This window comes from Vulpes lagopus, chromosome 6 (genome assembly GCF_018345385.1).
Source record: "Vulpes lagopus strain Blue_001 chromosome 6, ASM1834538v1, whole genome shotgun sequence".
In the NCBI taxonomy this organism is placed as follows: domain Eukaryota; kingdom Metazoa; phylum Chordata; class Mammalia; order Carnivora; family Canidae; genus Vulpes; species Vulpes lagopus.
In genome coordinates, this window is record NC_054829.1 from 105,719,969 (window position 1) to 105,734,501 (window position 14,533).

General features: G+C 35.4%; 1 protein-coding gene across 3 annotated transcripts in view; it reads left to right on the top strand.

Moving 5' to 3' along the window:
* The window catches only part of SEC24B (SEC24 homolog B, COPII coat complex component), a 98,499-nt gene that overhangs the window by 63,168 nt on the left and 20,798 nt on the right, over positions 1-14,533 (top strand). For all 3 annotated transcript variants that reach the window (XR_005988395.1, XM_041758868.1, XM_041758869.1), the window contains 5 exons: positions 2,962-3,146; positions 6,389-6,491; positions 8,735-8,861; positions 9,692-9,801; positions 11,972-12,084. Coding sequence is in view for 2 of the 3 variants with exons in the window: in XM_041758868.1 (XP_041614802.1) it covers positions 2,962-3,146; positions 6,389-6,491; positions 8,735-8,861; positions 9,692-9,801; positions 11,972-12,084 (638 nt within the window). In the remaining variant the exon portion in view is untranslated. The remainder of the gene's footprint in view (positions 1-2,961; positions 3,147-6,388; positions 6,492-8,734; positions 8,862-9,691; positions 9,802-11,971; positions 12,085-14,533) is intronic.

Genomic DNA, 14,533 nt, shown 5'->3' on the forward strand with positions numbered 1-14,533 from the left:
AAAAGTACAGATAAGCAAAAAGAGGAAAATAAATACTAAGTGATATTCCCACCATCAAGATGTAAACAGCAACACTTGGGGTCTGTCCTTCCAAATTTCTTGCTATATATTTGGGGGGAAAGCCAGTAAAGAAACTGGTCATCCTAATAGCTTATTTAAACAAACAAAAGATGATGATTAGTAGGGATATTGTTTTAGAAACTTTTAATTCCTTTAATAGTATTAGATAAAACCTTTCTATATATTCTACATCCAATAAGATCATAATGTTTTATGATCAAGCAGTCTACCATTGTTGGGCGTGATTGTTATAATCAACCTTCATACACACACATGTGCACACACCTTACTGCATTTGTCTCATTATTTCCTTAGAAGAAATTACTTTAGGTGAAATTACTGAATCAAAGCACCTAATCTTACAAGACTTTAGAACTGCTATTTATTCAATCAGTAAAAACTTACTGATTTCCTACTATGTGACAGTGCTACTCTAGGCACTGAAGATACAAGAGGAAGCCAAGTGAACAAAATAAAGTTCTTGCTGTCAGAAATTTGTTAGGAGGGCAGATTCAATGAGATAATAAATAAGTAAATCAATAAATTAATAAGATAATTTCTTTTTTTTTAATAAGATAATTTCAAATAGTTAAAATTACTGTGAGATAAGACAAATTGAAGAAATTGCTGGGGTTCAGATATAGACTAAACAGGAAATCCTTCACTGTAGAAATTATGTTTGAGTTACTATTTGAATAACAAGAAGAACCAGGCATGGGAAAATCTGGGGGAGAACATCTCAGGCTGAGGAAGCATACAGGCAAAGACTTAAAGCAGGAGTAACTTTGACGTGTTGCGAGCATAAAGTCTCAGAGTGGCTGGAACTCAGTTCGCAATGGAAAGAGTATTGCAATGAGATCAAAGAGGTAGGGAAGGACCATAGTCAGAAGCCTTAGATTTTATGCCAAGTGCAAAAGGTTTGAAACATTGGAGATTTTATGTAATGGAGTGATATCTGATTTACATGATTTAGAGAATCATTTTGGCTGCTCTGTGAAGAACAGATTAGGGATGTAAGTATTTGAAAAGACAAAAATGGAAACCAGGGGACAAATGGAAGCTTTGCCATAATCCCAGAAACATATCATTGTGCTTTGTCCTAAGGTAGTATCGATGAAGGTAATGAAGAGTGGATGGAGAAGGGCTATCTTTTAACTTACAGATGGATTGGTTATGGTAGGTGAGAGAAAGGAAGGCTTCAAGGATAACTGGTAGCGGGCAGCCTGGGTGACTTAGTGGTTTAGCGCCGCCTTCAGCCCAGGGCGTGATCCTGGAGACCCGGGCTCAAGTCCCATGTTGGGCTCCCTGCATGGAGCCTGCTTCTCCCTCTGCCTGTGTCTCTGCCTCTTTTTCTCTGTGTGCCGCTCATGAATAAATAAATAAAATCTTTAAAAAAAAAAAAAAAAGGATAACTGGTACTTTTTTTGTCAGAGCAACTGGGTAGAGAGTAGTGCATTTACTTTGAAGGTAAAGAGAGACAAATAGGTCTAAAAGTGGCAATCAAATTGGCCATGTTAAGTTAATACACCTAATAGACATTACCTGGAGATACCTAGTAGGCAGTAAGGTATTTATTTATTCATGAGAAACAGAGAGACAGAGACATAGACAGAGGGGGAAGCAGGCTCCCTGTAGGGAGCCCAATGCAGGACTCGATCCCCAGACCCAGGATCATACCCTGAGCCAAAGGCAGACACTCAACCGCTGAGCCACCCAGGGGTCCCAGTCATTTATATTTCTTTACTGAAATCCCAGTTTATATTCTTTCACCATTATTCAGGTCCTCTGGTTTGTAAAAGCTATCTATAATAAGTATTATTAATCTTTTGTCCAATATAATTATAATTTTTCCCTCCACCTTAACATTTATTTTTATTTTTTATTTTTATTTATTTATTTTTATTTATGATAGTCACAGAGAGAGAGAGAGAGAGGCAGAGACATAGGCAGAGGGAGAAGTAGGCTCCATGCACCGGGAGCCCGATGTGAGATTCGATCCCGGGTCTCCAGGATCACACCCTGGGCCAAAAGCAGGCGCTAAACTGCTGCGCCACCCAGGGATCCCTTATTTTTAATTTTAATGGTACTTTTTGACATTGAAGAAATATCTAAATTGTATTATGATTTTTTTTTTGTTTTTGCTTTTGTTTGTATCCTTTAAAAGATCTTTTCAACCTTAGATTAGGAAATATTCCAGCTATAAATTCTTTTAGTTCTTAGGTGATTTCAGTTTTGCATCATTAATCTATTTAAGGTTTTATTTTGACTCATAATGTAAATAATAAACTCATTTTTCCCAAAAAAATAACTAGCTCTAAGTTCACTATCATTTATTAAATAATCTGTCTTTTTTTACCAGCCAAATCTGAGTAGCTTGAGCATCAAAATGAATAACTGTAATTCATTAGGTCACTTTGAGTTCCTAGAAAGCTGTGAATTCATAATACTAAAAATAAAACAAGCATAACATGGAAAAAATAAGCAAAGCAAAACTCATTGAACATCATTGTACATTTTTACAAAATCAATTCATTATTCTGAAATTTGATCATTGAAAAAACTTGGAAACAAAAGCATTTATCCTGCGTTTCCAGTATGTACTATATTTATATTCATGGAAACCAAATTCTTGATGCTGAAAGACATTCTTGCTGAAATTTGGTTGTGAAGTTTAACTGTGCTAAGATTTAAATTTATTTATTTATTATTTTGCTTTGAGTTTTTTTCAAGAATGCTTTAAATTGAACTGCCCTGTTAGAACATCATATGTCCAAGCCAGGTTTAAATTTTTTCATCTTCTTACTTATTCCATATGTTAAAATCCTACATAGAGTATAATACATTGTACTTATGTTTGTTATATTGTTCTTTTATTTGTTTTGTTTTTAATTGCCTTTTCAGCAATATCCTGGTATGAACCAGCTGTCCTCTAGTCTGGGAGGACTGAGTCTGCAGAGTTCTCCACAGCCAGAAAGTCTGAGACCTGTAAACCTCACTCAGGAGAGGAATATTTTACCCATGACTCCTGTTTGGCCTCCTGTACCTAACTTGAATTTAGACCTCAAAAAATTAAACTGTAGCCCAGAGTAAGTATTTATTTTATGATCTTTAGTAAATAATAAACTTTGTCAGAAATGTTGTTTGACTTTCAAAACTAATGAAAGTGGTAGGATATTAATTCCTTGATTAGAAGTTTTGTTAATTGGGACTTTTCTATTTTACTTTGTACAGAAGTTCTAGCTGTAAAATTCCTTTAGGTCCTGTTCTTGTATCCGCCTCTGTCTCCCATCAATCCTATTCCCTATCACCTAATGCAAGGGGAATTTTTTTCTTTTTTTTTTTTTAATTTTTTTTTTTAATTTTTATTTATGATAGTCACACAGAGAGAGAGAGAGGCAGAGATACAGGCAGAGGGAGAAGCAGGCTCCATGCACCGGGAGCCTGACGTGGGATTCGATCCCGGGTCTCCAGGATCGTGCCCTGGGCCAAAGGCAGGCGCCAAACCGCTGCGCCACCCAGGGATCCCCTGGGAAATTTTTTTTTTCTATTTGAGTGAAGGATTTCAGGTACCCAGATCTAACTGTATTTTTCTTAAATTTCTTAAAATTCTTAAAATTCACCTGGGGCACCTGGGTGGCTCAATGGTTGAGAATCTGCCTTCAGCTCAGGTTATGATCCCAGGGTCCTGGGATCGAGTTCCTCATCAGGCTCCCCACAAGGAGCCTGCTTTTCCCTCTGCCTTGTGTCTCTGCTTCACTCTCTGTGTCTCTCATGAATAAATACATAAAATCTTTAAAAAAATTCTTTTTCCTTTTCACCAGTAATAATTTCAGATAGATGTCTTTTAAATAAGGTGAAATCTTTAAAAATGTATGTCCTTTCATCTTTGCTTGAAAAGGACACAGACTTCATTTATGTAATCCCAAGAATAGGTTTAAATGTTCTTTCTTTTCTCACTTAGCATAAAATGAGAAGACCTTTATCCCCAGGCTGATTTATCTAGCCTAAATTTAAATTTGAATTTCCTTTATTGAATATTTCCTTACCTCACAGAGAAGTTTAGCTGACAGTTTGCATCTGGTGGCCACCAAGCCCTGGGTATCCTTTGGTAGATGAGCTAGCTCTATAGCTCTGTCATGCACCTCATAGCACCTTCAAAACTAAGAGTTCCCCATTGTTGTTCACTTTCAGTACTTCTTTCTCCTAAGAGTACGATATTTCTCTGCACCCAGATGCTTCTTAGAAAACATCTTTCTGCTCCTGAAATCTCTCTTCCTCATAAACTTTTTTTTTTAATTTTTATTTATTTATGATAGTCACACAGAGAGAGAGAGAGAGAGAGGCAGAGACATAGGCAGAGGGAGAAGCAGGCTCCATGCACCAGGAGCCCAACGTGGGATTCGATCCCGGGACTCCAGGATCGCGCCCTGGGCCAAAGGCAGGCGCTAAACCGCTGCGCCACCCAGGGATCCCTCTCTTCCTCATAAACTCCAATTCACAGAACATTTGTCTTTTCCCTTGCATTAGGAGAATTGGTGTTCCTCTTTACAGCCAGTATTTTCTTTTGTTAAGGCAATAGTGTTTTAGCTTTCTAAAAAACTGTAAGCTGCTCTTTTTTCAATCAAAATCTTAAGGAGATTTCCAATACAGAAAACAGAGCTGCTCCAAGGATTCCCCCTTTTCTGCCACATGCTACCACCAACTTCCCATTAGTACGTAAGGCAGTGTCAATATCATTGCCGTAAAAATGTACAGTCATTGATCCTAGGATGAAAACTGCTGCCCATTCCTGTGACTATAAGTTGCTGTGAGGTCTATAAGTGTGTGGATTTGGGCCTTCTATTATGAAAGATTAAGCACTCCTTAAGTAGTTGAATCTAGTGTGTGTATTTGTATGAAGAGATCTCAAGGTAGGGGATGGTGTATGTTTCTACTCAGTTTTGTGTTTTTTGTGAAAACCTCTCTCATCAAAATAGCAATGCAGATTATATAAGAGTGTAGATAGTTGAAAAGACTCAGGTTCTTACCACATTTCCATTGATAAGTAGCTATTAGACTGCAAATTTCTTTACCAAATTTTCTCAAATTTTCAATATCGTCAACTGTTAAACAAGAATAATAATTGTGACTCCATATAAAGATATATCACTTATTCAATAAATGTTTACTGAATGCCTTCTTAAGTTAAGGACCAAGCAGTGTTTCTTTCTAGATGCTGGGATTGAAGCAGTAAATAAATGGAGTTCCCAATCTCTTGCAACCTTTATTCTATTAGTGAGGACATACTATGAACAGTCAAAAGCCATAAGTTGAGGACCATCTGTATAATGTAATGTCAGAATATTACTTTGAAGTAGGGAGCAGTAAGGGTGGAGGTTGGCTGTTTTCAATTTGAGGAATCAAGAGAGGTTTTCCCAAGGAGTTAACATTTGAGTAGAGATCTGAATGAAGAGTGAGAGCAAACCACGTGACTCTGGGAAGCAAGTATACCAAGCTACATGACCAACAAACTCAGAAGTCCTGAAGCAGGTATCACCTTAGTGTGTTCAAGGAACAATACCAGCCTAGGTATCTGGATATCTCTACCTATGAGCAGCTCTTCTTAAAATTCCTTTCCTGATTTCTATTATTTCTTCTTACATCTTTGATTGCTCCTTTATTGATTCGAATGTCTCCTGACCTTAACTTACAACTTAGTAAGTTATAAACACTTCTCTAAGAGAAGAAGAGTGCTAGGATGATACAGGACAAAATGATCACTGATCTCAAGTGGAAAAGACAGACAAGGTACACAACCAACTAAAGCAAAGCAGACTAATGATGCCATAGAAGCATAAACTGATGGCAGAGCACAAAGGAAGACATTATTTCTTCCGACTTGTGATTTGAGGGAAGGGTGATTTCAGAAGAAATGATAATTTTGATGAGTCTCATAGTAAAAGACTCATCAAAGGAGTTTCAGCAGGTGAAAAATGGGTAGTAAAGCAGGAGCAGCATTATTGAAGATACAAAGGTATTCCTGTTCACTTGTGTTTTCTACTCCTTTCTATTCATGTTCTACATGCTGGTCATAGTATTTTTTTCCATAGGTGTCCTACTTTTCCATTGTGAAAATGTTGAGTCCATAATTCAGGTCTTTTGACCTGTATTGCATATGCCTGCTTAGAGTAATTTGGTTCTTCCCAGTTATAGTTATATAACATACCCAAATGATTTTAATTTATGCCCTTAAATTATTTTAATTATCTACCACTATCTATAGTGTGTATATATACATATATATATTTTTTTGATAGCTAATAGTCCATGTTGTCTGTATTTTTTGCAGTTCATTTCGGTGTACTTTGACAAATATTCCGCAGACACAGGCTTTACTGAATAAAGCTAAGCTTCCTTTAGGATTGTTGTTACATCCCTTCAGAGACCTGACGGTAAAGTAACATATTTTAAAATACTTATGGATACTAACATGTGTTTATGTGCAGAGTATTTTGATTGTATATTTTCTTGAAAACTTTTTCATCTTTTATTTTTTAAGTTAGAAATAATCATTTTTGTCAAATTCAACTCAGCAAACATTTTCTAACTCCCTGCTTTGTGACAGGCCCTAACTAATAAATAAGTACTGATAAATACAGGAATAACTAATCACTGACCTTGCCACTCAGATATTGATACTTAACAGGGCACAAAGATGTAAAAACAAATAACTGTGATACAGGATAACTCCTATATGTAACTTACCAAATTCTGCAAGGTATTTAGGCAGTGAGTACAATATAGGAAGTGATTCCCTCTGGGTGCAGAAGCAGAAGTATGCTATGAGTGATGAGGTCTGAGCTGGACTTTGAAAGATTAGTAGTTTTGGAAGTTGGAAAGGGCATAGCAGATAAGCTCTGGGAGTCCTTTATTAAATATAAAGGTAGCACCAACAATGAAATCCAGTTTAGGTGGGGGGAATCTGCGTTGGTTCTTAACTGTATGAAACAAATGACCTTTGTAATAGTCACTCCAAATGTTTCAGGTCTTTTGAATTAAAACATTACTTAAGTTTCCACAGTCTTTTTGTTTAATATTAAGCTTGCTGGCTTTTTCCATATAGTTCTGGTATCTTATGCAAATAACGTTGTCTTTAAAATTTCTAAACTAAAAAAAATAAATAAAATAAAATAAAATTTCTAAACTTCAGTAATTGAATTTCTCTGAATACATTTTATTTATACATATAAGTTGAATTTCTCCCTCAATTTTTTTTCTCTCTCAGATTTTTTAACCACTGTGGTTTTCTACCCTTCTTGTTACTGCTGAGTTTTTTTGCTCTCATTTATCCAAAAAAAAAAAAAAAATGTGTATTAAGTATCCTTTATGCTAGATGCTGAGGATACAAATACAAAGGTCAATAAGCTTCTTCATGGAGCTAACTTTCGTACAAGCTAGGATGCATAGAAAGGAGCAGAGTAGATAGAAAATAAAATGATTATAGTATGCAATAAATACCTTGAATTCATTCACTCAGTAAATACTGTTTAATCACTTAAAATACTAATTCAGCCATTAGTAAACCAAAATAGCTAATTTCCCATATACGTAGGTGAGAATTTTTGTCTAAAACAGATGCCATATATGATACTTTCTGGAAGTGATACACACTAAATTGGCAACACTGACTTCCTCTGTGCTGTACAATTCTGGGTAATTCTTTACTTTCTCTTCAGTTCATTGTATTTCCTGATTCTTTTCCTAAGTGTTATGTCATTTACTTTTGTAATAAAAACTATTATGTGAAAGAAATTAAATACAAACATAAATATTTATGTAGAGATGGGGGGTAGCCAGAAGGAAATATACTAAAATGTTATCAGGGAGATAGAATAATATGTGATTTCTTAGTGTTTTTTCATATTTTCTAGATTTCATAAAATGAAGTTCCTTTCCCAAACCTTTTCTTTCCTTTTCTTTTTTTTTTTTATGCAGTCTGAAACAGATTTATAGGTTTATTTTTATATAACATAATTTGTAATCTTTATCCCCTCAACACTTTTGAAAAGATCACTAAAATTAATTTCAGTGGTCTCTTTTTTGTTAAGTTTAGCACCATAACATTCTCACTCTCTTAAAAAATAACTCATTTAAAATTAGGTGAAGCTTCTGCCTTTCATCATCCTAAACCATGGCACACACACACAAATTTTTTTCATGTATTTCTTTTAAAAGGCTCATTATGCTTAGTTTCTTGTGGCCTCGGTCCCCATCAAGACTGCTGTGGCTGCCTAGTGAGCAGTGCCTTATGCTCTAGTGCCAGATGCTGTCAGGCAGCAAAGACAAAGACATTTTTATGTGGTATATGCTTCTTTCTCACTGGTATTTCTTGAGTCCAGCTGATGAGCTCTGAGGTATATTCTTTTCTTGGCCAACCAGGCTTTTCTTATCAGCTAGTAACTTTTATTACATTTGGTTTGGCTTTGTTTTGGTGTTATCTTATGATTTGTAACAGAGGAAGAAACCTTGATAGATAGCTGCTTGAGTTGCTCAGCACATCACTAGATTTTATTAAAATGCTTCAATTTCAAAACACTTTTATGATTTCTGTTCCATATATGGAGCAGAGCAGTATGTGTTCCAATTTTTCCCTGAGGTGCTTTTTCTGCTACAGCATCTTTATTTTACTTCCTAGCAATTACCAGTGATAACATCAAATACCATTGTGAGGTGCCGATCTTGTCGAACGTATATCAACCCTTTTGTATCCTTCATTGATCAACGTAGATGGAAATGCAATTTGTGCTATAGAGTTAATGACGGTGAGTTTCAGATTCTTAAAATAAGTGTTTAATATTTCAAACATTTTGACATTTTTTTCATTATCTGGTCTCTCTCTTCATTGCTTTAAAAACTTTCAAAAAAAACCCCACAAAACTTTCATGCCATTTTTAATGGAGAATATATAGGCAAGGGACCCTTCATCTTGGCTGGCCAGGGTCTGATTGATAATGAGGAGAGTGACATAAGGGCGAAGTAAAAAAATATTCACAAAACAAACAGTGAAGGTCATGTAAAGTAATTGTGCCATGTCTGTTATCCCCGTTAGTCATTTCTTAGGTCCTCCTAGTATAATTCCTTTCAAATTTGTGTTTCTGTCTTGATTTTTTTCCATGTCATGTGATATAGTAAATAGGATGTAAGCCTAAGCAGCAAGGTTACCTGTGTCCTGGTTTCCTCACCTGATTTCACAATATATGTTTTTTTATCTTGACATATTTTTTTATTTTTTTAAAGATTTTATTTATTTATTTATGAGAGACACGGAGAGAGAGAGAGAGAGAGAGAGAGAGGCAGAGACACAGGCAGAGGAAGAAGCAGGCTCCATGCAGGGAGCCCAATGTAGGACTCGATTCTGGGTCTCCAGGATCACTCCCTGGGCCAAAGGCAGGCGCTAAACTGCTGAGCCACCCAGGCTGCCCATTGACATATTTTTTAAAGAGAATTTTTATTATTAGATGTTCACAGAACTGTTGTAAACCTTATGTAAATATTGATGATAAAGGTATCATCAATATTTCTTGGTATGCATGTCTTGTTTAGTTACAAATTGTGTTACTAAATTTGTACTGGATTTCTAATTCTTGTCTAGTTCCTGAAGAATTTATGTATAATCCCGTTACTCGATCTTATGGAGAGCCTCATAAACGACCAGAAGTTCAGAATTCAACTGTGGAGTTCATTGCTTCTTCAGATTACATGGTAACTACTAACTACTCAGTGTAAAAATTAGTCATGGGATATTACTGTGTTGGTCATTTATAATTTGCTGTTCAGTGAATTCTTGCAAAATTTTGAATTACCCCAGTATGAATTTTTTTTTAAATAATGCTGAAAGTTAATACTTAACAATTAGAAAACTCTTTATAAGGTTTGCTTGATGTCCTAGAAAAATGCTGTTTTGTCACTAAGAAACAATAGTGTTTTGTGATAAACACTAACATTTACAATTTCTTGCCATTTTTATTTGATTGCTAGTATGAAGTGAACATGATATCCTTGTACCATTTAATATTTAAGACCTTCAAACAGAAAAGTTCATGTTTTTGCCAAAAACTGCAGTTTTCAGGCTCTCTTTAAGAGACATCACTGTCTTACTCATTCACCCAGTACAGATAGCAAGATAAATGGATAGTGACTTCACTTGAATTTTTCTCTTTCCAGTTCGTCACGAAATTTGGCCTTTTCTTTTAATTGTACTAATTCCAAGATCTCATTTTTCTTTCCCATATATAAAAATAAATTCTTAGCTTGAGTTCTGCTCATCTTCTTTATCATATCTACTCATTTTAAATGTTTATAATAACCTACATTTCCTTAGTATCCTCATTACTAATCTTTGTTGTCTGCAAAAATGTAAGGTGTTGCTAGTGGGGAAGGGTGAACAGAGATAGCTGATGTGTATTAAATTCCTGTTGTCTGGCCTATTTCTTTTTTTTTTTTTTTTTGTAATTTTTATGGTCCTTAGTGTCCACTTTAGCATCTGCCCACTTAACTACTATTTTGTCTGTTTCCATATTAACTATAGTAAACTTTCTCTTGGGAGTAAACTCCCAACTTCTTACTTTCTTTACAACTTACATTCCCAACTCTGTTCTGGCTCCTTAGGATCTTAATCTAATTGAAGTGGTGAAAGAAGTTAATCTATAGGGATCCCTGGGTGGCGCAGCGGTTTGGCGCCTGCCTTTGGCCCAGGGTGCGATCCTGGAGACCCGGGATCGAATCCCACATCGGGCTCCTGGTGCATGGAGCCTGCTTCTCCCTCCACCTGTGTCTCTGCCTCTCTCTCTCTCTCTGTGACTATCATTAAAAAAAAAAAAAAAAAAGAAGTTAATCTATAATTTTTGCATATGACCCATGTGATCCTTGGTTCGCATATTAAGAAAAAAAAGATTTTATATATTCTTTCAACTGTCTATAGCAGTAATTTTCCAGCATACTTCAGAAAAGAGATAATAGTATAGTGAGCTATTATTTACCCATCACTGAACTTCAAGAGTTGTCAACATTTTTCTAAATATATTTCATCTATCCCCAGTCCACTCCAGTGCCTCCTCCCCTTTCCCACCCTGGAGTTTATTAAATGCTGATTACAGCATATCATATCATTTAACCTATAAATACTTCAGTATACATCTCTAGCAGATAATGACTTAACATACTTAGAATACCATCATGAGGATTTTCTTTATACCTAGCACTTAACCCTTGGGATTTATCCATCACCAGGCAACCCAACAGCTAGTACTAATAGCTAATACTATTAGTTGTCAGATTTTAAAAAATAAATATAAAATACAATGTTTTTTGGAGTAGGGAAAGGATATAGAGGTTTATGTTAAATAACAAATAAGTTCATTTTTTCTTTAAAAGATATCTCAATCAACACTCTTATCAGGAAAACGTTTAGCCCATCCATTTAACCATCACTGTGTAACAACTGCCCTTTTTTTTTTTTTTTTTTTTTGAGAGAGAGAGAGAGCGTGCACATGAGCAGGGGTGGGTGGGAGGTTGGGGGATGGAGAGCAGACAGAGAGCGAGAGAAGATAATTTTAAATAGGCTCCATGCCCAGCACAGAGCTTGATGCTGGGCTGGATCTCATAACCTGAGCCAAAATCAGGAGTGGACGCTTAACCAACTGAGCCACCTAAGCACCCCTAACAACTGCCTTATTATATTTAATTCATAACCAACTGAATAAGAAAAAAAGTTAAAGGAATGTCATTTTAACACATAAGATCTTATAAAATGTCGATTCTCAATTTGTGTATTTTGTGTGTCATCTACTCAGTAAATACCCAGTAGTAATAATGTTATAAAGAGAGTAAATTGTGCCTACTAAATAAATTGCATTATTTTCATTCCTTTCAGCTTCGTCCTCCTCAACCTGCAGTTTACTTGTTTGTTTTAGATGTGTCTCATAATGCAGTGGAAGCTGGATATTTGACAATTTTGTGCCAGTCATTATTAGAAAATCTAGACAAGTAAGAGATCTTTTTTATTTGTTGTGTGTATGTGTACAAATAATAAATGTGAAATGTTCATTAACAATTTATGGAGTTAGTTTTGATTATAGTTTGACTTTACTTATCTCTCACTGCAAGAGTACTTCTTGTCCACCTCAGACTAAGGATTCTGCTACTTTGATTACTATGATTTATGACTTAGTATCTGATTCGTAAGACTGTGTTTAATATTTGCTAAGGGATTTAGATGTTATCTCTTACTCTGACTTAGCAGATCTGAGCACTAGCCAGGGCATCAAGGATCTGGATGAGAGAAATCTAGCTGAAATATATGCCTGAGCAAGGAGTTTTTCCAATTAATTTTGAATGTCCTAATGGGATAATGAGCCAGATAAAGGGAAAGAAGGAATTGATTTTGTGCTGAATATTTCAGGAAGCCAGAAACTGAACTCTTCGTTTTGACACATTGGTATTGAGCTGTATTGTGAAAGTGCAAATAGGATATAGGATAGATTGCTTATACTTGGCTCTAATTCCTCCCTAGTATTAGTCATGAAGGAGACCCTCAACTAGCTTTAAAAATGAGCCTTCCAAATCTCTGGAAAACAAAGTTGCTTGTATACTTCTTTTTTCTTTCTTTCTTTTTTTATTTCCAACACCCACAGAGATAAGACTTAAAGTTATTAATAAGATTGGCTCATACCTGCATTGGTTCTTGACATGCGTAGAAGAATAGGAGTGGTTATATATATAAATAATTTGTCTGAAGTACTCTTGCTGATTCCAAAAGGTTCTTTCCTATCTCCCATTTGAGTTTGAGAGTCCTTCCTCTCTTAAGTGCTATGCTAGCTTTCATCACAGTAGTCTGCATGTCTCTGATCTGAGCCTATAATAAGTGGATAACATTGAGATAAAAATATCCAGAGACATTAACTGATTTGCTTTTTGTTTCTGTTAGTAACTTAGAGTTTTCATATTTATATTCTTATTTGAAGCATTTTCCCTGTTTTTAGCCACAGATGCTTAATTCAGATATATCTTTAGCAGTGAGTAGCAATGGAAGACTCTGCAAAGAAATAGTTTTAAAACTGAAGAGACAACTTGCTGAAAAAGTATGAGGCTATAACCCTAGAAATAGGAGCCAGACCAATGAGTAACTACTCGTGAGATAAATAGACTATGCAAAACCAAAAAGATAAAATTAGGAATGGAGAGTCATTTAAAACATTGTACATATATTTGATTAAGCAGAAAAGAGAAGCATTAGGAAAGTAAAATGTTTTTGGAAAGGGCTATAGATACAATGTTGAGAAATGGGAATTTGATGTGGAGCAATTCCAGCTCAACTCTGAATTTTAAGCTTGGAGTAGAGGAGATAAGTAGTCGCTGTTCCAATTAGAAACAAATGACCCTAATATTCATTGACCTTAGATATTTCAAAGAATTATCTGTAGAAACATCATAAATCTTGACCAGTATTGGTAAGCTAAATACCTGTGTAACTTGGTACATTCTGTTTTCTGAAATATTTTTTTTACTTGTTTGTAGACTGACTAGCCTGATCAGTCATGCATAAAAATAATAATGCTTCTTTTGATGTACACTATTTTGACATCCTATAATATTCAAAAATGTTTTTAAAACATTGCTAAAGTAATATTATATATATAAAATCATATTAACAGTAGTTAATAGAGTTGGTGGTACTTAGAAAAATACTTTTGTAAGATGAGGCATCCACTTTATCAATAAGGAGAACCCCATGGGCAATGAAATGACAATTTAATTAATTCTTTTTTGCCAAGGCATTGACTTTTGAATACTGAGTTTTAGCAGAAAACTTATAAAAGGTTGATGATAGATAAAATGTCTTAATGTTCTTATATGTAGTTTTTATTTAAACCTTCTACATTAAAATCTGATTTACATTACATTGTCTTTTCTTGGAGAATACTCATTTGTCATTCTGCCTTTTACTGTTTAAACTAGATACACCATATTTGTAATACTGGACTAAAAATATGAGTAAACTTTTAGTTAAAGGAGTATGTTTTAAAAGAAGGGTAGCAAGGAATCTTTGAGATTTTTTTGTTCTGTTTTGAGAGAGAGAGAGGATGGAGGGGCAGAGAGAGAGAGAGAGAACGTGAAGGGGGTAGGGTGGAGGGGCAGAGGGAGTGAAAGAGAATCCCCAGGCAGGCTCTACATTTCTAGTGCAGAGCCCAACTCAGGGCTGGATCTCATGACTTTGAGATCATTGACCTGAGCCAAAATCAAGTGTCAGATGCCTAATTGAGCTACCCAGGCCCTAGAAATCTTTGATTATTTGATCATTTCCTTTTTGGAGCTTTTATTTATTTATTCATGAGAGACACAGGCAGAGACATAGGCAGAAGGAGAAGCAGGCTCCCTGCAGGGAGCCAGATGTGGGACTTGATCCCAGGACCCCGGGATCACGAGCCAAAGTCAG